This window comes from Rhamphochromis longiceps, linkage group LG3, assembly GCF_057381845.1.
Source record: "Rhamphochromis longiceps isolate RC_006_pf linkage group LG3, R_longiceps_female_GT1.1, whole genome shotgun sequence".
Taxonomy (NCBI): Eukaryota; Metazoa; Chordata; class Actinopteri; order Cichliformes; family Cichlidae; genus Rhamphochromis; species Rhamphochromis longiceps.
The window spans coordinates 16,831,340-16,856,476 of NC_140559.1; the positions used below are offsets into that span (position 1 = coordinate 16,831,340).

At 41.9% G+C, this 25,137-nt stretch overlaps 3 protein-coding genes across 3 annotated transcripts in view; 2 read left to right on the top strand and 1 right to left on the bottom strand.

The window, feature by feature from the left end:
- LOC146673191 (polymeric immunoglobulin receptor-like) overlaps nucleotides 1-25,137 on the top strand; it is a 94,329-nt gene that overhangs the window by 45,290 nt on the left and 23,902 nt on the right. The window contains exons 5-8 of the mRNA XM_085400935.1: nucleotides 2,584-2,916; nucleotides 3,336-3,668; nucleotides 4,085-4,417; nucleotides 4,837-5,169. Coding sequence (XP_085257061.1) covers nucleotides 2,584-2,916; nucleotides 3,336-3,668; nucleotides 4,085-4,417; nucleotides 4,837-5,169 — 1,332 coding nt within the window. The remainder of the gene's footprint in view (nucleotides 1-2,583; nucleotides 2,917-3,335; nucleotides 3,669-4,084; nucleotides 4,418-4,836; nucleotides 5,170-25,137) is intronic.
- Nucleotides 1-25,137, bottom strand: part of LOC146673192 (butyrophilin-like protein 2) — a 93,307-nt gene that overhangs the window by 28,615 nt on the left and 39,555 nt on the right. The gene's annotated exons all lie outside the window — the stretch shown is intronic.
- Nucleotides 14,649-16,164, top strand: LOC146673195 (nuclear factor 7, brain-like). Its single transcript, XM_085402636.1, has one exon. The coding sequence runs from the start codon at nucleotides 14,890-14,892 to the stop codon at nucleotides 16,162-16,164; it is 1,275 nt and encodes a 424-aa protein (XP_085258762.1). The 5' UTR covers nucleotides 14,649-14,889.

The window sequence follows — 25,137 nt, forward strand, 5'->3', positions numbered from 1 at the left end:
ACCTCTCCCCTGTCTCGTTATGCCCATTAGTTCCAGCTGTGTCCCCTCCTGTGTGCCATTTCCTGATTACCTGGTGTGTGTATTTATAGTTGGTGTCTGCTTCTCGTGGCGTCGTCTGTATTTCTCTGTGAACCTCCCGTGTAGTCTGCACTGTTCCATGTTTCTTCGTGTCTCTCTGCTCCTCCCTTCATGTCCTCCATTTTTGCATTAGGTTTCCCAGTTTAGGTTTATGTTCGGTTCTGCCCACACCTTGGTTTTGTGCACTGTAAATAAAACCCACTTGCACCTCCGCCATTGTCTGCTATTGGATCCTCCTTTCTCACCCTCCACACGACTGCCGCCCCAGCCGTGACAGAACGACAAATTAAGAGTGTAATATCTTTATTAAGCTGTTATTTATTAATGCATACATAATAATGTGCTCAGTGACATAAAGGTCCCCTTTCCAGAGTTTGTGTGCTGCGTAGCTTTTTTCTCTTTGTTTTAGTTGTTTTGTTTTTCCATCTTCTATTCACAACCCAGTGTTTAAAATGTTTAAAAGGTTAAATAATATGCTTATTTAATAATGTTCTACAAAGAGGTCAATGTGTTTGGGATCTTATTAGATCTCTCAGAAAAGCTGTCAGAGCAAAACTTTTTTTCTTTCATAATAACATCTTAATGTTAAACCGCTGAGTCCATCTAAAACATGTTTGTGCATCAGGACCAACCTGATACTGAGTTCTGCTGGAGGATGTTGCTTAGTGGCAAAACATTGGTCTGATTGAGCTTTTTGGTTGTTCAGAACTCACTCAGCCTTTGGAGTTAGTTTTTAGGACATCCTGATAATAATGAACTACATTAGTCCAGCCTAGAAGCAATAATAATATTACTTTAAGATAATAATAACAATAATATTTCAGGTTGTTAGAGATTTACAGTTATCAAACAGTTAGGTGAATAAACAACACTGAGACACTTGGAGACAGTTAACGTGCTGCACGGGTGAGAGCTCAGAGAGAGACTCACTCACTGCAGTAGTTTGTCTTTATTTATAGTAAGCAGGGTGAAACAAGCATAGCAGTTTCCTTTAATTTTGCATACGTGTGTGTGTGTGTGTGTGTGTGTGTGTGTGTGTGTGTGTGTGTGTGTGTGTGTGTGTTAATCTCTCGCGGTAAATGTCACAGGGTGAACTTCCTGTTTCTAGAGACAGAGCGAGTAGTACATTTTGTTCTTTTCCTATTAAGAGTAAAATATGAACATATACTTTAATGTATATAAAGTATGTTTGCTTGGTATGTAAACCAAGCAAACAAATCAGGAAGAGGAATCATTGATCAATGACTGCTGAACATAAACCTTATAAAAGCGTTTCTTCCTTAACACAGCTGAATACCTCATGAAGTTCCTCAACAGAGTGCCAAGAGTGTGCAAAGCAGTGATCAAAGCAAAGGTTGACTATTTAAAAAAATATAACATAAACATAACCAAACATATTTATTTATAGTTATTTCATTCTTTTTTCTTTACTACAAAATTACACATGTGTTCATTTAGAGTTTTGGTGCCTTCAGTAACAATCTACAAAATAAAGAAGTAAAAATAAAGTAAAAAGAAGTAAAAATGAAAAGCTGTGTCCAAACTGTGTGTATTATGTAGAAACGTCTCCACTAGTTTCACATAAGCATGATCTCACAAAATAATTTTTTAATCCAGCAGACCTAACGTTGTTTTGTCCCTCCAAAGCGTAAAACACAACAAAATCATCCTGATTCCTGACAGGATTGTGGCATAATATTACACAGAATCTGACACCTCAGCTCTATAGAAGATGGATGGACTAAGCAAATTTAGTCCATCCATCTTCCTCTGCTTATCCAGGGACTGTCACTAACCAAATTTTTAAGCAGGAGAAAAAATAGCACTTTTAAGGACATGAAAAGCTTTATCGACAAAAACAAGGCACCCTGCCCCTGTAATCTTTTATTTACAATATTGTATTTGGTTAAAATGTTCTGATGGTTCAAATATTTTATATTATTTAGTTGTTGCAAAATAATGTGTGTGCCAGTCTCCAATGAGACATTTACAAGTGTGTAACAATATACTATGTCTATATACACTCAACAAAAATATAAACGCAACACCTTTGTTACTGCTCCCATTCCCCATGGGATGGACGTAGAGACCTAAAATTCATTCCAGATACACAATATAACCATCCCTCCCAAACAGTGGTCACAAATCAGTCCAAATGTGTGGTAGTGGGCACATCTGCTATATTGAGATAATTCGTCCCACCTCACAGGTGTGCCACATCAGGATGCTGATCTGACATCATGAGTAGTGCACAGGTGTACCTCAGACTGCCCACAACAAAAGGCCACCCTGTAGTTTCTGACACTTTGCATGTTTAGCATGAGGCTAAAATTCCCCCTCAGTGGGTCACTGGTGACCTGCTGGATGTTCAGAGGTTCATTAAATCCAACATGACTAAAAACACAAATGTCAAAGGAAATAAACAAAATATTTAAAGTCAATCATTCTGATCATAATTGTACTTTGACCTTTAACCTCTCTGCTCTGTGTTGTTTCCTCTTTCAGACCCAAAGATCATCACAGCTGAGTCTGGACAGAACGCCACTCTGACATGTCGAACTCCAAACAACACAGTTACAGTTTTAAACTGGACAAGATCTGACCTGAAGCCAGAATATGTGCTTTTGTACCAGCATGGTCCCTCTGATTCAACACACCAGCATCCATCTTTTAAGAACCGTGTGGATCTGCAGGACAGACAGATGAAGGATGGAGACGTGTCTTTGATTCTGAAGGATGTGACGGTTAATGACACTGGAACATACATGTGTCGTGTGTTCATGAATGAAACAAGGTCATGGATGAACATCAGCTTCGTATACCTGGTTGTTCCTCCAGGTGAGTGAGTAGAGCTGAGTGTGTGTGTATCAGAGGTGAAGCTGCTTCCTGGTTGTTGATGTTTGTTTGTTGTATGGATGAGCTGGTGGATGTCAGAGGTAGACAGATGTTTCTCCAGCTGCTGTCTTTGTGGCTGGTAGTCTAGAGTTGACTTGTTCTTACTTATTATCAGCACATGTTGTTGTTCTGTGGAAGCTAACATCTTGTAGTTTCTGACACTTTGCATGTTTAGCATGAGGCTAAAATTCCCCCTCAGTGGGTCACTGGTGACCTGCTGGATGTTCAGAGGTTCATTAAATCCAACATGACTAAAAACACAAATGTCAAAGGAAATAAACAAAATATTTAAAGTCAATCATTCTGATCATAATTGTACTTTGACCTTTAACCTCTCTGCTCTGTGTTGTTTCCTCTTTCAGACCCAAAGATCATCACAGCTGAGTCTGGACAGAACGCCACTCTGACATGTCGAACTCCAAACAACACAGTTACAGTTTTAAACTGGACAAGATCTGACCTGAAGCCAGAATATGTGCTTTTGTACCAGCATGGTCCCTCTGATTCAACACACCAGCATCCATCTTTTAAGAACCGTGTGGATCTGCAGGACAGACAGATGAAGGATGGAGACGTGTCTTTGATTCTGAAGGATGTGACGGTTAATGACACTGGAACATACATGTGTCGTGTGTTCATGAATGAAACAAGGTCATGGATGAACATCAGCTTCGTATACCTGGTTGTTCCTCCAGGTGAGTGAGTAGAGCTGAGTGTGTGTGATCAGAGGTGAAGCTGCTTCCTGGTTGTTGATGTTTGTTTGTTGTATGGATGAGCTGGTGGATGTCAGAGGTAGACAGATGTTTCCAGCTGTTGTCTTTGTGGCTGGTAGTCTAGAGTTGACTTGTTCTTACTTATTATCAGCACATGTTGTTGTTCTGTGGAAGCTAACATCTTGTAGTTTCTGACACTTTGCATGTTTAGCATGAGGCTAAAATTCCCCCTCAGTGGGTCACTGGTGACCTGCTGGATGTTCAGAGGTTCATTAAATCCAACATGACTAAAAACACAAATGTCAAAGGAAATAAACAAAATATTTAAAGTCAATCATTCTGATCATAATTGTACTTTGACCTTTAACCTCTCTGCTCTGTGTTGTTTCCTCTTTCAGACCCAAAGATCATCACAGCTGAGTCTGGACAGAACGCCACTCTGACATGTCGAACTCCAAACAACACAGTTACAGTTTTAAACTGGACAAGATCTGACCTGAAGCCAGAATATGTGCTTTTGTACCAGCATGGTCCCTCTGATTCAACACACCAGCATCCATCTTTTAAGAACCGTGTGGATCTGCAGGACAGACAGATGAAGGATGGAGACGTGTCTTTGATTCTGAAGGATGTGACGGTTAATGACACTGGAACATACATGTGTCGTGTGTTCATGAATGAAACAAGGTCATGGATGAACATCAGCTTCGTATACCTGGTTGTTCCTCCAGGTGAGTGAGTAGAGCTGAGTGTGTGTGTATCAGAGGTGAAGCTGCTTCCTGGTTGTTGATGTTTGTTTGTTGTATGGATGAGCTGGTGGATGTCAGAGGTAGACAGATGTTTCTCCAGCTGCTGTCTTTGTGGCTGGTAGTCTAGAGTTGACTTGTTCTTACTTATTATCAGCACATGTTGTTGTTCTGTGGAAGCTAACATCTTGTAGTTTCTGACACTTTGCATGTTTAGCATGAGGCTAAAATCCCCCCTCAGTGGGTCACTGGTGACCTGCTGGATGTTCAGAGGTTCATTAAATCCAACATGACTAAAAACACAAATGTCAAAGGAAATAAACAAAATATTTAAAGTCAATCATTCTGATCATAATTGTACTTTGACCTTTAACCTCTCTGCTCTGTGTTGTTTCCTCTTTCAGACCCAAAGATCATCACAGCTGAGTCTGGACAGAACGCCACTCTGACATGTCGAACTCCAAACAACACAGTTACAGTTTTAAACTGGACAAGATCTGACCTGAAGCCAGAATATGTGCTTTTGTACCAGCATGGTCCCTCTGATTCAACACACCAGCATCCATCTTTTAAGAACCGTGTGGATCTGCAGGACAGACAGATGAAGGATGGAGACGTGTCTTTGATTCTGAAGGATGTGACGGTTAATGACACTGGAACATACATGTGTCGTGTGTTCATGAATGAAACAAGGTCATGGATGAACATCAGCTTCGTATACCTGGTTGTTCCTCCAGGTGAGTGAGTAGAGCTGAGTGTGTGTGATCAGAGGTGAAGCTGCTTCCTGGTTGTTGATGTTTGTTTGTTGTATGGATGAGCTGGTGGATGTCAGAGGTAGACAGATGTTTCCAGCTGTTGTCTTTGTGGCTGGTAGTCCAGCATCCACCCACACTCAGTTGGCCTCCATCAGTTTTCTTTAGCACAGATGTGTCCTGCTCACTCTGGAGTCAGTGTTATCATCCTCATCTGTGACAATGTGAGACTCCAGCTGAGCTAGTTTGTTATTTATTAATTCACTGACTTCTATTATGTCCTGATAGTTTAACCTCAGAGTTTAATCCATGTGTAGCTGAGCAGACTCGGTGCTCCCTGCATGTTGTTGCTGTTACAGAGAGAGGACGGCTGCTGTCACTCTGTCAGGTTTAGATCAAATCAAACTAAGCTGGCAGTTTATCTGAACACAGGCAGTGCTTATTGTAAAGTATCTTTACTGCAGCTGTGTTAAAAACATGGCTGCCCTCTCGCTGTAATGAGACCAGCTGAGCAGAGTTACTGATCTGGAAGCGTTTATTTACAGTGTGGTAAATATCGATGCACAATTAATCCCCGTGCTCCCCAAGGCTACCGTGTGTGTCTATTGGCGTCCGTGTTCGTGCTCCCCGCTGTCGTGACTCTGCACACCCTGTGCGTGCTGTTCTTCCTCTCCATGTTCCTCCTGTAGGAAAACAATAGAGGCAGCCGTTAAACACTGACCCCGCGGGGACACTCACTCACTCTGACTTGGGAGTCTCACGCAGTAATCCCACATCTGTGGGAGCTCCAAGACTCTCCTAAGTAGCTCCCCCGGCGAGCCCTGATCAGCAGTAGGTGTGTGGCTTCGGGTGTGGCCAGTCCCCTAGCAGGGCCACACCCACCAGGCCTGAAGGTGCCTGTAAACAAGAGTTCAGACACACACACACACACACACACACACACACACACACACACACACACACACACACACACACACACACACACTCATATCTACAAACATGGAGAAGAGGGGCAGCAACACCAAAAATACATGTAATATAACAGGTCCATAACTGCTCAGGGATCCTGGGTCGCTCAGACATAGGACCCTGACAATAATACAGTTTGTCTGTGTAACAACTGTAAAAAACTATTGTAAGGAGCTGGACTTCTTCAAGTTTGTTTAAAACGTTTAATCCAGTCAAATAATAAAGAACAGCTGGATCAGTTTTAGTCATGTTTAGTCAGAACATCTGTTTACTTTTAAGAAGCTCGAAAAATCCACCAGTATTTTCTCACTTTATACATATTGTGAATAGTTTGTATTACTCTGTTGTCCTGAACTAGAAGAGGAAACGGATTCTGTTCTGTTCTTCACTCATCACCTACCTGACAGCTGACACCTCACACCTGTTTCTCACCTGCAGGTCAGACAGGAGGAGACACAGAGGCTGGAGGGAAGGAGGCTGGAGGGAAGGAGGCTGGAGGGAAGGAGGATGGAGGGAAGGAGGATGGATCTGCTCGACTGATAGTTGGTCTGTCAGTTTCTGCTGTGCTTCTTGTTGTTGTTGCTCTTCTTATTAATCTGATCTGCAGAAAATATGAGAGGGGTTTTAGCACAAGAAAACAAAACCAGAGAAAAAAACGTAAAAAAACAATTGAAAGGTCTGTAAAGTATTCAAAGCTGAATAAAGCTGAGCCTGATGTTGCATGAAGTCACTGTTACCCAGCATGATGAAAAACAGATGATCAAGGACAGAAAGAAACTGATGATGCCTCATGTGACTTTTCCTGCCTCATGTGACTTTTCCTGCCTCGTGTGACTTTTCCTGCCTCATGTGACTTTCCTCCTTAAGCCCAGCCCACTGGGAGACAGCTTGTACTTTGTTCTCCGTGGTTTGTAAATCCATCGTATCAAATTTGACAGAGTTTACAAACTGTTATAGACTCAGTTTGGGCACACAGGTAACGGCTGCCCTGAGCATGAAGGTGTGTCTGCAACATGATGAAGCTCGTCTAGAGCAATGATTACAATCTGCTCCGGGGCAGCTGGAGAGTCCTGTTTGCTGTTTGCCTCCTTTAGAAAATAGAATAAGAGCCAGAAACTTCTTCTCAACACAAAATAGTCTTTGAATGTGTTTTATCTTATTTTCTAGGGTCCATTAGAGTGACCGTGGATACAAAGTGATGTTAGTGGAGAATTAAAGGTTTTAGTAAAAAGTGTGAAGGTTGACAGTTTGATTACAGCTGCTCAAACTGATTTCCTGTTCTTTGTATGTTTGTCACACTTATTAAATGTTTCAGATCAGGATGATGTAGCTTTGGATTTGTTCCCTTAATAACAAACATCTTCATTTACAAACTTCAGTTTGTGTTTTCTTTGTTTAATATTTTAATGTGTTTGATCTGAAACATTTAAGTGTGACAAACATACGAAAACCAGGAAACCAGGAAGGAAACAAACTCTGTTTCACTCTGTTTGTTTCCATCTTATGTTCTTATATGTTGTTTGACTGCAGGTTTCCTCAATCTTATAAACAGAACATTTGCATAATGACTGAAAGCAGCCCACTGAAGGAAGAATGGGCTGGGAGGTCAGAGATCAGTGGGCTTTGGTCAGTGGTTGTTGATCATGACCTGACAGATCTGTATCCTGTGTGTGCACCCACTGTGGGCCTTTTCTGTGCTTAGTGTCAGCCTGAGCTCCATGCAGGCCTCAAAGGCCAAGCAATTCAAAAGCTTCACCAAAACAAGGCACCACTCAAATAGCTGGACCCAGGCTCGCCGCCCTTATGGAGGAAAACATAGAAGATGATCTCTGTGAGTTATTTTTACTGTCATATTATAAAATGTGATGTTCTAGCATCATGTTATTCTTCTTAAGCCTTTGAAAAGCTTCCTCTGTGTCCATTAAACTGATGACTTTAGTGCTGCTGTCTACTTGTTACATTTAGTACTGTTTCATTTTCAACCTAGGAAGATCTGTAAGAAGGACTCACAATATAACATAATACTGTAAGATTACTTACAGGTAAAATACTCAGATTGTACTTAGATAAAAGTAATCACAGACTCGCCCAGCCTGACTGCCTTGAAGTTCAGGTGTCTTCACTGCCTCCTCTGATAAGAGCTGGAGACCTGAGTAGGTTCGTCACCCATCAGCAGCAGATCACCTCTCGATCGGGCACGTTTTCATCTGGGAGGCTTTTAGAGCTCACTGCCCTCGGCGTCGCTGCTGGAACAACCAAGTTTTGCTATTGAATCTTTGACCTGCTGATCTCACAGAGGCAGGAGACCCAGAACATCCATGCCAGCTTCAGTTTATGCTCTGTCCTGTCATCCAATCAGATTTGCATGTAATACACTGATATTCAGCCCCAGCCTGGTGTTCTCTCCATCTCTGACCTTTCACACAATTTAAACTAACAAACTTTCTCTTTAAAACTGTTTGTCAATCACAATTTACTCGATTTATTATTCTTCTATCACATATTTATATCAGTCATAATGAACTCAGTATGATCTGAGCTGTAAACCTGTATTGATCATCACAAACCTTTATAGCACTTCAGAGCAGCTCCTTCAGTGGCTGCAGCACCCACGATGTGGGCGGAGAGATTTCCTCCCCTCTGCTGTCAGACTCCACCACAAAGACTTTGCAGCTGATCAAACACACACATGTGCAATAGGACTAAGTGTAACACTCTTTTTCTGACAACGTTGTATTTGTACTCAGTTGTATGTAGCATGTGTATTCTATTTTTATCCTATCATTCTATTCTATTCTATTGGGTACAGTTGTGTACAGTTTCTTATTCTATTCCAGGGTTCTCTCATGTTTGCTATGTAACTGCACTGTCCACTTCCTGCTGTAACAAAACAAATTTCCCACATGTGGGACTAATAAAGATGCTCTTATCGTTACTGTATAACCACAGGTTCACTTCACATTTGTTAGAATATAAAAGGACAAAGCTGGACAATTGTCATCACATTTCTCATTAGTTGCTGTTAGCACAGGCACACAAAGAAAGCAGAGCTTTAGCTTTAGCTCCCTACATCACTTTTAAGCCTGGATGTTGAGGCTTTTGCTTCCTCTCAGCTGTGATGACATCTCTGTCTGCTCCATCTCACCCAACATCATCCATCTGACCTGATGCTACCTGACAAACTAAAGATAAAATATTAAATTCATTTTGCATCACTTACATTTAAAATACATTTAAGGTGGATTTCTTAAAAGGGAAGGGACTGACCTGACTGTTGTGTCGAGACAGGTGTGAAGGGAGTTAAATCCAGTCTTATACTACGGACGTGTTTGGTTTTGGTCTGTAATACGTTGAGTTTATTATCTATAAGTTAACATAGCAAATCCTCCATCCAGAGGCTAAAGTGATATCAGAGCTAGACTACTTTAAGTGAAAACAGATGATCGTCTGAGCCTTAAATGAAATAAGGTTAAAAAGAAATGCTGCTATCGACAGTGTGAGGCAGTGAGCTCTGTTATACCATATTTTTTAATTTTCTTTATTATTATTATATTATAGTGTTATTACCTTCCTGTTACTTCATAATAGAATGACAGTTAATGGTAAAAGTCTTGAATAGTTTTGAATTTATTTTTCCATGATCACATTTCATTCAATCACTCGTGGACTTGTGTGAATGTTACATGTATTATTTTCACCCGTGGATTTACAGACACTGTGTGAACAGTTTTCATTTTATCCAAAGTTTTACTTGATGTCCAACTGATAAAATCACTGACAGACAACAGAAGCAGGAGCTCAGAGAGAAATTCAATTCAACTTTATTCATAAAGCGACAAATCACAACGTTTGGTTTTATTTTACAGAAACTTCAAACTAAACCAAATTCAGGACGTGTATTAAACCTGCAGCTGATCCCTGTCTGCTGTTCACTACCTTTGATTTCTGTTACCAGCATCATCTCATGTTCCCCAGGTTCACTGACAACGCTGAAACCACCAGCGGGAGACTAAGAGTGCTGATTTAAAAAGATTCTGACATTTTATTTTGCTGCAGCTCAACATGAGGCTGGATCCTGATTCTTTGTTGTTTTTGTTTTCTCTACATCAAGAAAACAGCAGCAACAAGAAGCACAGCAGGAACTGACAGGCTGACCTTCAGTCCAACAGATCCTCCTGTGTGACCTGCAGGTGAGAAACAGGTGTGAGGTGTCAGGTAGGTGATGATGAAGAACAGAACAGAATCCATTTGCTCTTCAAACTGCTGTCAGACATTATCTGCTGCACTCTGATCACATCACTCAGACCAGCTGCTTTCTACAAAGTCTCATCAGCAACATCTTTACAAACCAACATCAGATTGTGTGTTTTGTGGTCTAAAGTTTTGTGCCTCTGGTTTCTCATTGGCTCACACTCTTGCAGAGCCGTAACACGCACATGAATGAGAGGTGGTGAGTGTAGTTCCTATTGACAGGGTATTGCAGACCATCCTGCTAATTGCTGAATTTACTTTTGTCTGTCATATTTATGATGAAAAACAAATGTAATCAAATTAGATATTGATATTTTCATATGGGAATTGATCCTGCAACATGAAACGCTGGGATTGGAAGTTCAGCATCGCTCCGCACATCATACCTGTGAGATGACAGACAGCAGTGTGGAGGAGAGTGCGACACAAAAACACAGAAATATGACTGACAGCTGCAAACGAAGCAGCATCTGCTGCAGGTGAAAGATATTGGGACTAGCAGAGCAGAGTGGCTTCACTGTAAAACAAAATTAGCAGTGAGTGTGAAAAGTTTCTGTGTGTGGAGTTCAACACCGTCCACTCAGAAGCTGCATCACTGGATGGTAGATTTAAAAAGCTTGCATTCAGTGACAACAGAGCTGTTGATGAGGCACTTCAGAGAATAACTGCAGCAGCAAAGTGCACTCCCACCCAGCTCCACCATTACAGGGCCAAGTGAAGGAGGAGCCACAGACGTCTGCTGTGTGGAGCCTCTTTGATGAAAGAGCTACAGGAGATGCTGCAAAGAGAAATACTACAGCTGATGTTATGATGGAGATGAAATGTTATCTTGAGGAGCCCCTCATCCAACAAGGAGAAGGCCCACAGAGCTGGTGGGAGGCCAAGGCCACAGTCTTTCCCTACCTGTTGAAGGTGATGGAGGGGAGACTGTGCATTGTGGCAACATCTGTTCCTTTGGAGGGTCTTCTCAAAAACTGGGCAGATACTAAGGAGAAACCACATCAGCCCATCCAAGCTGAGGCAGCTGGTTTTTCTGAATGTCAACCTGCACTGAGGACAAACTGTTTGGCTGCTGAGTTTGGTTCTGTTCTGTGGATTTGTTTACAGTGGGGCTTTTTGTGCTGAATTAAACTTAAAGGTTTGATTAAAATATTAAACAACAGTAAGAATGCCTGCTTTTGTAACAGAACAAAAACACAAAATTAGGCAATTATAAGGCTTTTCATAAAAACACTACATGCAAAAGGGTTTGTCAGCACACAAAGCATTCACATTTGCCAAGTAAAGCTAAAGTATGAGGCTACAGAGGATAATAACTTAAGAGACATTTGGGAGCCACGAGACGTGCAAGATAATCCAGAGCTTAGATCTAAATAAGGAAGTCTTAACTCAGTAATGGAGAATATCCTCACACATTAAGAAGCACCGAGGGAGGGAAGTCCTTCATTACTCTGTCAGTCAGGTAGGTGATCAGTGAAGAACAGCACAGAATCTATGTACCTGCATGTTCAGCTCAATTTGTGGATGCAATAAGAAGTAAAGTGAGAGTCATCAGCTTACCAGTGACTGTGATATTAACCAGGTTACTGATGGCACCATTACTGGACTCACACCAGTAAACTCCGGTGTCGTGAGGCACCAGCGTACTGATGGAACATGATTGATCACGTTGCTGTTGTCCCCGCCCATCTCCACACTCAGCCCTCTGCAGTTTGCTTGTCCTCACAGTCCAATCAGAAAAGCTTTGGTCCTCCTCACAGATTACAGTCACAACATCTCCCTCAGAGACATCAGAGCTGTGAGGAAGAGGCAAGGCTGGACTGGGACAAAAAGTCGGGATGAAGATTGAAAATGTGACGTCATTCAGGGGTAAAACCGCAAAGGATTCTGGGAACTTGTGGCAAGAGGTACTAGCGCACGCAGGCTTTTGAACTCAGTTACACAGCGATAAAAAGAAACCCAAAAAATGGCAAGAAGCTGTTGTATTATTGACTGCAACAGCCGGTCGCATGACAGCCACGGGAAGCCGACGGGTAAAGAGATAGTTTTTTTATCGGATTACGTCGTTGAAGAGAAATTTTTAAGCCATGTTTCCGAAGTAAGAGCCGACGGATGGTCTGGATATACCAAATATAACGTCCCAGAACTCTCCAGCTCACATGTTAGTCTGCTCCAAGCATTCCCACAAAGGTCAGAGTTTTGTTGTAGTTAATGCGTCATTTTTCTTAACATAATTGGTGATATAGGTTACAAGCAAGTCTGGCGCTGAACAGAAATTGCTCCTTTGTCTATTGTGCATAAATAGTGAATTGTCCTGACACAATATTGCGTTTCGCTTCTGTTATTATGGTACATTGACAAAAACATATACTTTTATTCACAGGATAAAACAGTTGTTTTGTATCACTAATTGCCCAGTACGATTACAGCATACAATATTATTGTCACTGCTACATTTCTGTAACGCGTACCAGAAATTATTTCCACTACTAATTAATTACCGCTGAGCTCAAAGGTTATATTAATAAACGGTTAACGAATGTGTATTTATGACGACGATTTGTGAGACTGGTAAACTTATGATAGGTACGATGGTCTTTCGTTCTACACGGTGCATTTCAAGGTCCTGCACCCATCCGTCGGTAAACTGTACCTGGGCTTGTTGCAGTGACCTGAAGTTACTAAACTTCATGAGTGTATGCACTCACTCCAAGAACCGTATGATTATAAATATGAGCGTGGTGAAAGTTGGGCAGCACGCTGACGTCTTTGGTCCCTCTGTGTGCTCGTAAGGGTCTGACCCTTTCACTCCTTTGATTTTTTCCTCGTATCTTTTCTTTGTCTTTTCGTCGAGACTTTTTTGTGCGGCAAAGAAAAAACAAGAAGGTATTGGAACCGGAGAATGAACGTTTTGCGGTGCTGCAAATGCTTGCATTTGATGCGGTACTTGGATTGTTTTGCCACGAGTTCCCGGCATGCAATGCGCGAAAATCACGTGATTGCTAAACAAGGGGGAGGGTGCATCCGGCCTCCTCGGCTGTAATTGGTCCAGCCAAGAGTCGATCATGACCAATTGGCCAATCCAACACCTTTCATTATATATACCCTTCCTTAAAAAAAAAAAATCCATCGGCCCATAAAAACAAAAAATCGCCAGCTATGGATCAGGGGTGTCAAACTCAAATACACAGTGGGCCAAAATTCAAAACTGGAACAAAGTCGCAGGCTAACGTTAATATTTATTGAAATATATTTATTCCTCCAGATATAAGAATGAATCTTTTCTCAAACACGTTTTGCTGAAAAACTGAATATGGAACAAGTTCTGCTCCAATTATTTGGGTAAAGATAAAAAACACTTTGATGGCCTATAAGTGAAAGTGAAAACGTGATAAACCAATAATATAATTAATAAATAATAAATAATTATATTTTTTGATAAGTGAAGTTCACTGAACTGAAAGGAAATTTTGGTTTGATGATGGTTGACATGTTTTCCAAATAGAAGCTTTTCCTCTAGTGAGGAGATGCAGGTGCAGCAGAGCATTGCTGGAAGAAATGATCCCAAGGGTGGAATCGCCTGAGAAATCTTCAGAGACCCAGCGAGAAGTAGGGACCATACCTGACAGCCCAGGCAGGGGTTGAGGTCAAAGGTCATGCTGTTTGGGGACCTACTGGTCATCATGAGAAGATTCTGGAACCACAGCAATGACCATAAAGCTGCACTGGATGGAGAGCTGTGCCACGGGGCTTTCCAGAGGTAATCACGAGGAGATTGTGGACAACATGTGAAATGAGATAAAAGCTCTTTATTAGTAACTTTTACAACTTCTGGCAGGTTAATGTCTGAACTTTGGAGTGAAACACACCCTTAGTTACAGGAAATAACACCACTGTCTGTAACTAAGTGAATCCACCTTAACACCACCTGTGTGTGTGTGACTGCATTACACTCCCACTGCTGGGAACCTGAACAAGAACCAGAACAAAGTCTAAAATAGAAGCTGACAAACAGCTGCACCACCGAGTGACACTTTATTTTATAAACTTCACAACAGGTTTCATGTTGTGACCTGTGGAGGTGAAAAGACACAAAACCTGTTTTACAGCTTTTGAGCTGCAGGCAGGATTGAAACACACCTTAGTTAAAAGTCAAACAGCAACATTTTCTCCTCCCCTCACGTCACTCAAATGTGACAAACCAGGAAACAGGAAGTTCTTCGTCCTCAGTAAAGAGAGACGCACAGACGATCAGACTGAGCTCAGACCAAACTAGCAGCTTCCTCTGAGTGAGTCCAGCTACAGGAGAGAAAAGTGGAAAACTCCAACACTGCTGCTTCAAGCTGCTGACGCTCCACACACTGAATGTGAGTTTGAGCAAAAACACGACTCAAAGGAAGTTTCAGTGAAGGTGGTAGAGGAGGGAGGGGAGCCAGGACTGACTGTACTTCCTGTCTGCTGTTTTCAGCTTCACTCACAGACTCAATGGCTTCCAGATCAGAGGAGGATCTCTGCTGTCCGGTCTGTCAGGAGGTCTTCAGAGATCCTGTTATTCTGTCATGTAGCCACAGCTTCTGTAAAGACTGTCTGAAGAGATGGTGGAGAAAAAAAAGGGAACGTGAGTGTCCAGTTTGTAAGAGAAGATCTTCAAGGGAAGAACCACCTTTAAACCGAGCTTTAAAGAACCTGTGTGAGTCGTTCTTACAGGAGAGAGATCACAGATTCAGACCCATCGATGAAGCTGCACAACAACACAAGAAGGAACTTCAGGAAACTCTGGAGCCCTTAAAGAAGAAGTTAAAGGTTTGTGAAGAAGTTCAAGTGAAGTTTGATCAAACAGCAGAACACATTAAGGTCCAGGCCCGACACACAGAGAGGCAGATTAAGGAGCAGTTTAAGAAGCTTCACCAGTTTCTAGCAGAGGAAGAGGAGGCCAGGCTGGCTGCACTGAGGGAGGAAGAGGAGCAGAAGAGTGGGATGATGAAGGAGAAGATGGAGGCTCTGAGCAGAGAGATAGCAGCTCTTTCAGACACAGTCAGAGCCACAGAGGAGGAGCTGAGAGCTGAAGACGTCTCATTCCTGCACAACTACAAGGCTGCAGTGGAAAGAGTCCAGCGCTGCCCCCTGCTGGATGATCCACAGCTGCCCTCAGGAGCTCTGATAGACCAGGCCAAACACCTGGGCAACCTGACCTTCAACATCTGGAACAACATGAAGGACATGGTCTCCTACACTCCTCTCATTCTGGACCCAAACACTGCAAATCCAAAACTCATCCTGTCTGAAGATCTGACCAGTGTGAGACGAGGAGGAGAGAGGCAGCAGCTTCCTGATAATCCAGAGAGGTTTGATTTTTGCTGGTCTGTCCTGGGCTCTGAGGGCTTTAACTCAGGGACTCACAGCTGGGATGTCGATGTTGGAGACAGTACATGGTGGGCACTGGGTGTGTTGGCAGAGTCTGTGCAGAGGAAGGGAGACATAGAGTCTGGATTATGGAGAATATGGTTTGATGAAGGTGAATACTCAGCATGGTCACCATCAGCTGTCACTGATCTCTCAGTCCAGAAGAAGCTCCAGAGGATCAGAGTGAATCTGGACTGGAACAGAGGAAAGCTGTCGTTCTCTGATCCTGATACTAACACACACATACACACCTTCACACACACTTTCACTCACAGGATGTTTCCATACATTAACACTGATGATGAAGTGAAGGTGTGTCCGTTGAAGGTGTCAGTGTCAGTGCAGCAGATGAGTTGAGGATGATGATGTTTCTAATGTTGTTTCCTGTCAGTGAGTTGAAGCTGTTAAACTGCAGCTGTCCTCCTGCTGCCTCGTTGTTCCAAAGCTCTTTGTTTCTCTTTTAGTTTCACTCTTTCTTTCTGTTTCTGCTGTCCACCTTTTCACATGGAAAATCATTTCACTGTTTCTCACTGAATGACTCCCCAAACTAGATTTGAAGTTCTATCAAGTTTCTAATCATTCCAAGTGATTCATGTTTCTATTTGATGTGTAAATGGAGATGATTTAGTTTGCTGGGATATGGACTGACATGTGTTGAATGGGAGGAGCAGTTTGTTGTTGTCTTCTTGTCTGTTTATGACAACAATAAATATGTTGTTGAAACAATGATTCATGTTTAACTCCATATATGAAATGTTTCTGATCTTTTACTGGATCCATTGTTAATGCCCTACTGGAGCCCTGAGGCATTAACAATGGATCGACGCACAATCAACCCAGGCAAAACTTTCACTACTTATCTCCCTCTATATTCCCACTGCATATTCTATTCGAAAACAGTCAAAGCAACAAATAAAACATTAATAAGGGCATGACATGAAATGTAAGGAACAGAGATGTACAACTTCAAAACTAATCAAATTTATGATCCACCACATTTATATTTTTGTTCACAGCCATGTACACATCAAACTCTCATCTTTCTGTCCAAAAACAAAACAAAAAGATTCCCTGTAAATTTGACCTTTTCCTTCAACTGTCCATTATAGCGTGGTCTTCCTACTTATCTTGACACAATACTCAGTCGCGTTGCCTGCTGCAAACTTAAAAGAAGTCTGACGAATGAAGTGACTGTGAGTGTGTCTGACGTCACGGTGTGTGTGAAAAGGTATCCAGCTGGGGCAGACATGATTCTGCAGGTCACCTGCCCAGTGGACAAAAAGAAATAAAATAGTTGTGTGGATGATATATGAATGATAATACGAAGAGCGTTTTGTGTCTCTCAGCCTGAAACAACTGTAATGCCACTTTCTGTTTTGGAGAAAGGACAGTTAAAAAAAGATGTGTGTTGTTTTAAGCAGTGATGAGAATAATGAAGATGTGATGAGAGAGCAACACAAAAGTATAAGTACAGGGATGATGCTCTTTACAGGAAGGGTCAGAGCAGACTCTACCTGCTGAGGCGGCTGAGGTCATTTGGAGTCCAGGGAGCGCTTTTAAAGACCTTCTATGACTCTGTGGTGGCATCTGTCATTTTTCACAGTGTGGTATGTTGGAGCAGCAGTTTATCTCCCGCCCCATGCATGTAGATGTTGCTGAACTGCAGAGCTGCTTCAGTGACAGACTGCTGCATCCTCGATGCATGAAGGAGCGTTTCCGCAGGTCCTTCCTCCCTGCAGCTGTCAGACTGTACAATCTGAACTGCTCCCAACAAACACAGATGTTTACATCAGCGCTGTATCGTGCACTGTTTTATCAACCGATTCACACTACAACCAGGGTTGCCTCTTATCTGTATTTAATTTTATTTAATTTAACAACAGTATGGTACTCAGTTTTTGGTAACCATTGTCCTTCATGTAAATATGTAAGAATTGTGTATGTTTCTGTTCTGTGTCATGTGTACTGTTTGTTTGTATATGTGTTTTCTTGCTGCTGTTACACCCAAGTTTCCCCTTGTGGGACAATTAAATTGATATAACAACACTCGTGGTAAAGTTGTGGACTGGAAGAATACCTGACCAAGATTATCTTGCAATGTTTTGCAGCCGCCAGTCAAGCCGGTAGATAAATGTCTGTGATTGTCGCAGGTGGCTGTGTGGCTGGCAGGAGCTCTTTCCTATCAGTTTGTCCCCACCTTCACCTATGGTCACGAGCTTTGGGTAATAACCAAAAGAATCCGATTCTGGATATGAACTGCAACTCTCTTTACATTGGCCTTTCCTCCACCCTTCTCGTTAGATTGCAGACTGTCCAGAATGCGGCGGCACGCCTTTTGACAGGTAGCAGGAAGTTTTCTTCCATCACTCCTGTTCTTGCTGGCTTGCACTGGCTTCCAATTAAATACCGTATTCAATTTAAAATATTACTTTTCACCTACAAAACCATTAATAACTTTGCGCCGAGCTACCTCAATGAGCTTCTCAGGTTACACACTCCTGTCAGAGCACTTAGCTCTGCTACCCAAATTCTTCTGGAGCAACCTCGTTCTCGGCTGAAGTCTCGCAGTGACCGCGCGTTTGCTGTAGCTGCCCCGGTCTTATGGAACAACCTTCCTGTCGCTATCCGGGCGTCTGACTCTATGCCACTGTTTAAATCATGGCTTAAGACTTATTTGTTTAATCTTGCCTTTCCACCCAGTTAACACTTGTGTGCGCTGGTACATTTTTTATGCTTGTGAACTACTTTTATATCTTATGATGGTTTTTATAATTGATACGTGCCAGGTCCTTTCTCTTTTCCCTCCCATCTCCCTTTTCCTATTTTATTTTTGTCAAGCACCTTGGTATACCCTTGTTTTTTTAGTGTGCTTTATAAATAAAGTTTATTTATTTATTTATTATTTGTTGCTGTTTAAGTTTGTCAATTTCAGACCTCTGTCTCTGAAGTTCAACGTTCTGCATTTCCAGGTCTTTCAGTTTTGCGACATGGTCTGACAGAAAAGAACATAAATAAGTCAATATGAATTTTATTTATCTGCATCATTTGAATCTTTTCATTTTTAGTAGGTTAGATTATTGAATAAATAATGAATAAATAATAAAAATAAAAAAATTAATGAGAAACGTTAGTGATAGATTCATGAAGTGACATTGATATCTCTGTAACAGGGGCTCATATGAAGGTTTCCTCATGCTGTCATTTTTCTCACTACCTGACATCATACTCTACCTTTATTCTCTTGTTTTAAGGTCCTGATTTCCACTTTCTGTTCAGCCACTGAGGCAGTCAGCTCTCTGAGCACAGCATGGATTTCCTGTGGACAGGGTTGCTGGTTTGAAATCTGCTGGTCAAGAATTTCATTATCTGCCTCTGTCTGATTTGTGGAAACAGAGCAGACCAGAAGCAACAGCGAGAAAAACAGCGTGATCTCCATTCTGTCAGTGAAAACTCAACAGTATCTGTGTGTCATCTGCAAACCTGACTGACTTTTATATTACACAGTACAGAGGGGAGGTCACTGTAGCATTAGATTCAACCTTATTCTAGTGAATCAGTGACTAATGTAATCTTTATGACTTCAGATGCAGTACAAGGAGAAGAACAAGTGAGTATCAATGATTGTCAACTGATAGTAAAACATGAGCATGTGTGTTTCCACCAACTGACCAGAGCTTAGAGGACAAATATCAAAATGTGTGCTCAGATACAGATGTTTAAGCAGCTGTGAAAGAACATATCTGGAAGTTTTTGGCACTGAGGAAGTAATTGCCTTTGATTATGGAATTCCTCTAATAACTCAGAGCAAAAATACTCTAAGCGACAAAATGCATAAAGTAATCTTTACAACTTTTACAAGGTACAAGACTACAAAGAGATAAACAAGTGAATGTCAATGATTATCAGCCGTTCATAAAATTAATCAGCACGTGTTGTTTTAGAAAATCCAATGTGAATGTAGGAACCATGAAGGTCACTGACATGGTATAACTTGAAGATGAACTTCTACTCTTCATGTGTAACATGACACTTGGTTGACCACCCTTCCCACTCCAGTTCAATAAACCACAGCTGTCCTTTTTTGTTTCTTTCTTCTCTGACCACTTAGGTGAGAAAGCTAGTGTTCAATGCTTTTCAGAGAATGAATTAATCTCTGACCCTTCCACTCCAAGCACTCCTCCAGATGCAGTGAACAATCTTATAAGCAATACAAGAGCATGCTGAAGAGTCTTGGTTGCTAAATACAGCAAAAGTATTCGGCCCCCTTGAATTTTTCCACATTTTGTCACATTACAGCCACAAACATGAATCAGTTTTATTGGAATTCCACGTGAAAGACCAACACAAAGTGGTGCACACGTGAGAAGTGGAACGGAAATCATACATGATTCCAAACATTTTTTACAAATAACTGCAAAGTGGGATGTGCGTAATTATTCAGCCCCCTTTGGTCTGAGTGCAGTCAGTTGCCCATAGACGTTGCCTGATGAGTGCTAATGACTAAATAGCATGCACCTGTGTATAATCTAATGTCAGTACAAATACAGCTGCTCTGTGACGGCCTCAGAGGTTGTCTAAGAGAATATTGGGAGCAACAACACCATGAAGTCCAAAGAACACACCAGACAGGTCAGGGATAAAGTTATTGAGAAATTTAAAGCAGGCGTAAGCTACAAAAAGATTTCCCAAGCCTTGAACATCCCACGGAGCACTGTTCAATAGTGATGGGCAGATGAAGCCCCATGAAGCACTGAAGCTTTTCATCCAATTGGTTCACCCCAACGTGAAGCTTCATGAAGCTTCATTTGCTCTAGCAGGACACCTACTGGACGTAAAAATAATAGCTGGCATGAATTTGAAGAGTGTGGCATTTTGCACACAGCCTGTAAATGTCAACAACAAAGGAGTGTGTAAAACATGTATATTGTAGTGATGGCAGTATACTGTGTATATTTATAGTGGCAGTATGGGAAATGATTATTTGGAAATGCTTGAAATGGAAATGATCATTTACTGTGAGGTGAGGTGTGGTTGGGGTGTGGACAGTAGTTGTGCTTTTGTAACGTTGAGGTATGGACAGCTACACACTGCCTGTTCACATTTTATTCTGTAAAAACTAAATTTTCACTGCTTTTATGACCTTTTTAGTGGGGAGAACATAGCTAGGATTTAATGATTTAACAAATCTTTTGAATCCTTTGTCCTCCACAATGCTAAATGGCTGGGAGTCCTCAATCACCATGCTGACCAGGTCTTCATCTATTTGAGATTGTTCTCCTGAGGAAAGACAATAAAGATAAAGCACAAATATAAATATCACACACGTAACTTATTACAGTTGTATAATATTGTTATATCATTTAGTAACATTACTGCATCCTATATTATCATTGCATTTGATGGCTCACCTGGTCTTGCTCCACAATCGGTGTCCCCCTTATTCTCATGCAGTGTAGTGCCTAAGCATGGATGAGGTGTTGTTGTTGTTATATCCCAGCTCCCTGGCACATAGCAAACACTTCACCTTGTACAAAAGTCAAGACAGCTCAACATAAATTGTATTGCACCATCAGTATCATGAAAATACATCTTCTGTAGAAATTTACATACCTTGTTGGGAGGAATAAGATCAAAATGTTCCCACACAGGGGAGGACATCCTCCTCTTCTTAGCTGGCTCCATTCTCTCCTGACTTTCTCTCCTCACTCTCATAAACCTCCAAACTGTCTCCAAACTCTCACTAACCGCAACTCTCCATCAAACACCCACATTTTGATTGAAGTCTGAGGGGTTTATATCGCTGTCATATCTCGCGGCAAAGTTCGAACCACTTCATGAACCAGTCACGTGGTACAGCCGGGCAGCGAGGCTTCGGACGTCATCATTTTCAGCTCCTCCCATAAATGAAGCAAGCCTCGATACGCGCTTCGCGGAAACGCCCCCTCCATTACTCGACACACGCTCCGAAGCCTCGATACAGAACGTCCCATCACTACTGTTCAAGCCATCATTCAGAAATGGAAGGAGTACGGCACAACTGTAAACCTACCAAGACAAGGCCGTCCACCTAAACTCACAGGCCGAACAAGGAGAGCGCTGATCAGAAATGCAGCCAAGAGGCCCATGGTGACTCTGGACGAGCTGCAGAGATCTACAGCTCAGGTGGGGGAATCTGTCCATAGGACAACTATTAGTCGTGCACTGCACAAAGTTGGCCTTTATGGAAGAGTGGCAAGAAGAAAGCCGTTGTTAACAGCAAACCATAAGAAGTCCCGTTTGCAGTTTGCTACAAGCCATGTGGGGGACACAGCAAACATGTGGGGGACACAGCAAACATGTGGGGGACACAGCAAACATGTAGGGGACACAGCAAACATGTAGGGGACACAGCAAACATGTGAAGAAGGTGCTCTGGTCAGATGAGACCAAAATGTAACTTTTTGGCCAAAATGCAAAACGCTATGTGTGGCGGAAAACTAACACTGCACCTCACTCTGAACACACCATCCCCACTGTCAAATATGGTGGTGGCAGCATCATGCTCTGGGGGTGCTTCTCTTCAGCAGGGACAGGAAGCTGGTCAGAGTTGATGGGAAGATGGATGGAGCCAAATACAGGGCAATCTTGGAAGAAAACCTCTTGGAGTCTGCAAAAGACTTGAGACTGGGGCGGAGGTTCACCTTCCAGCAGGACAACGACCCTAAACATAAAGCCAGGGCAACAATGGAATGGTTTAAAACAAAACATATCCATGTGTTAGAATGGCCCAGTCAAAGTCCAGATCTAAATCCAATCGAGAATCTGTGGCAAGATCTGAAAACTGCTGATCACAAAGGCTGTCCATCTAATCTGACTGAGCTGGAGCTGTTTTGCAAAGAAGAATGGGCAAAGATTTCAGTCTGTAGATGTGCAAAGCTGGTAGAGACATGCCCTAAAAGACTGGCAGCGGTAATTGCAGCAAAAGGTGGTTCTACAAAGTATTGACTCAGGGGGCTGAATAATTATGCACACCCCACTTTGCAGTTATTTATTTGTAAAAAATGTTTGGAATCATGTATGATTTTCGTTCCACTTCTCACGTGTGCACCACTTTGTGTTGGTCTTTCACGTGGAATTCCAATAAAATTCTGTCTGGACAATGTCATATCATGAGTAATAATTTAAAATAATCCATATACATAAAACAAACACATGCACACACACACAGTGACATTTTAGACCTTCAGAATACTGTATATACTTTGGGCATCTCGGTGCTGATCCAGAATCCTTACATTATTATTTATTACTAGAGCTACAATAATAAAGCAATGAGGAGGGGGAAGTAATAAATATGAAATAATGTATTTATGATGATTCCATTTGTTTCACTATCCACTCTGTGCAGGGCAAAGCTTATTACATGTTTAAACTGTAGAGATACAATAATTTTACTGCTGTAAAATCCAAATTTTGTCTTATTTAAAATATAAATCTAATATAATCTGCTTCTTAATGTATGTTCTTTAAAATACAGTGTGGCGTGGGTGTGGTCTCTGGCCAGCTGCAGAGGAGGGGTGACGCAGTGAGCTCCCGGGGCGGTGCAGGGGCGGGGTGAACAGGTGTGCTGGGATCTGACAGTGATTGTGTCTCTTTATATGTTGGCAGTGACAGTCGGAGGAGGAGGGCGGACATGACAGCAGAGAGAGAGCGGGAGTGTCTGTGTCCCTGTACAAACGCACAGTATTAAATAAAAGTTCGGCTGTCGTCAAATTCGCTCCAGCTTATATTTCTTGGGTCCAACGTTACATACAGCTTGTGTTTTTTAATATATCATAATTATAATAATGCATAATTATGTGGACATGCATATTAGATCGTTTTTTAGTGGAATATAATCCCTCCAGAAAGGCAGGAAAAGCTATGTAACTTGCTTTAAAACTAAATATGTTCCCTAAAACGGTGACAGAGCTACAGACACATGACAGCCTTACACAGGTAGCCAGCAGCTATGACCAGCACTACTTGTGCAGTTAATACAAGGACAGGTAATGTTTGTCGCGCTGTTGCACACACAGCACGCTCATTTGTTTCAGTTCTTCAGCTGCAACAAGACAACTTACCAACGTGTACGTAATAAGCTGATACTCCTGGGTGCTACACACTACAGTGTACGCTGTACACCTACTTACTGGTTGTGTCGCATCAGTCTGTGTCTCTGAGTTAACTTGTGTTTCTCCTACAGCTCCGGACTGCTAAAAATGCGCGTGCTCTTTGTGAGCTCGTTCCCGGCTCGTAACCAGCGCGTTCTGCCGTCAAGGGCGATCATTGGTTAAATGTGATCATGTGACTGATGCAAGCCAGATCCTTTTATTTAGCAAAACTGTGATTAATAGTTAAATATTATTGTTGAGAGACTCCGCAGAAAAATTTTAAAAGTTGCCTCAACAAAAGGGCACTCTGGGCACCCATCAGGAAAGGGGCGGGTGCTCAAGCCCCTCCAGCCCCCCCCCCCCCCCCCCCCCCCCCCCCTCTGCACGTGCCTGCTGTTACACCATCGTAGGTTATACAGGCACTGATCCAATAGGTGTTTTGGCAGCCATCTGCTGTGACTGGTTGGGGGTGACGGAAAAGAGACGAGGGCAGATGGCGACAGGATAAAAGACACACATCAGGAAGAGACAAAGTTTATTACTCCTACTGATTAAATATCACAAACAACAGCCAATACAAACTAAACAACAAGCTAACAGGGGTGCTGCAGTCTTGGAATAAAACTGCAGAGATGATCAGTCTATGAAACCAAAGGTGCGTTTTATATTGGGAGAAGTACCAAAAAATGTAAATAATGGGATATAAACTTGGCACTAGGACAAGCAAATGATTTTAAACTGGGCAGGAAAAATAAGATGCTTTTGAGTGGAGTCTCATGGGTCCCCCAAATATTTGTATCTTTACAAAAAATAATAATAACCAAAGCGCAAAAAAAGAGTAATATTTGGCATAATTAAAACTTGCCTACTAAGAATGACATAAAAATTACATAAAGTAGCACAAACACTTTAATATGCCACGGGTAAATTGAGCTGTGGCATTTTTCCTTTTTAAATCCGCCTTTTTTCTGAGCTAATTGAAAGCTGTTTAGAGATCCGTGGTTCTTTCACAGAAAATGATGCATTACTGTAAACTGAACACAATATAAAGTATTTAAAATGAGTTAAGCTTTACACATGTGCCGCAGTGACATTACTGCAGGTGTGATTCACTGACAATCACTTCCTCACTGAATGTTTCAGTGGTGCAGTTGCTCGGGCCTCTGAATCTCTGTTTTTTTGTATTTACCTGCTGCTG

Bases quoted from the DNA above. Each gene is read 5' to 3' on its own strand.
- LOC146673195 (XM_085402636.1), top strand. From the start codon at position 14,890: ATGGCTTCCAGATCAGAGGAGGATCTCTGCTGTCCGGTCTGTCAGGAG.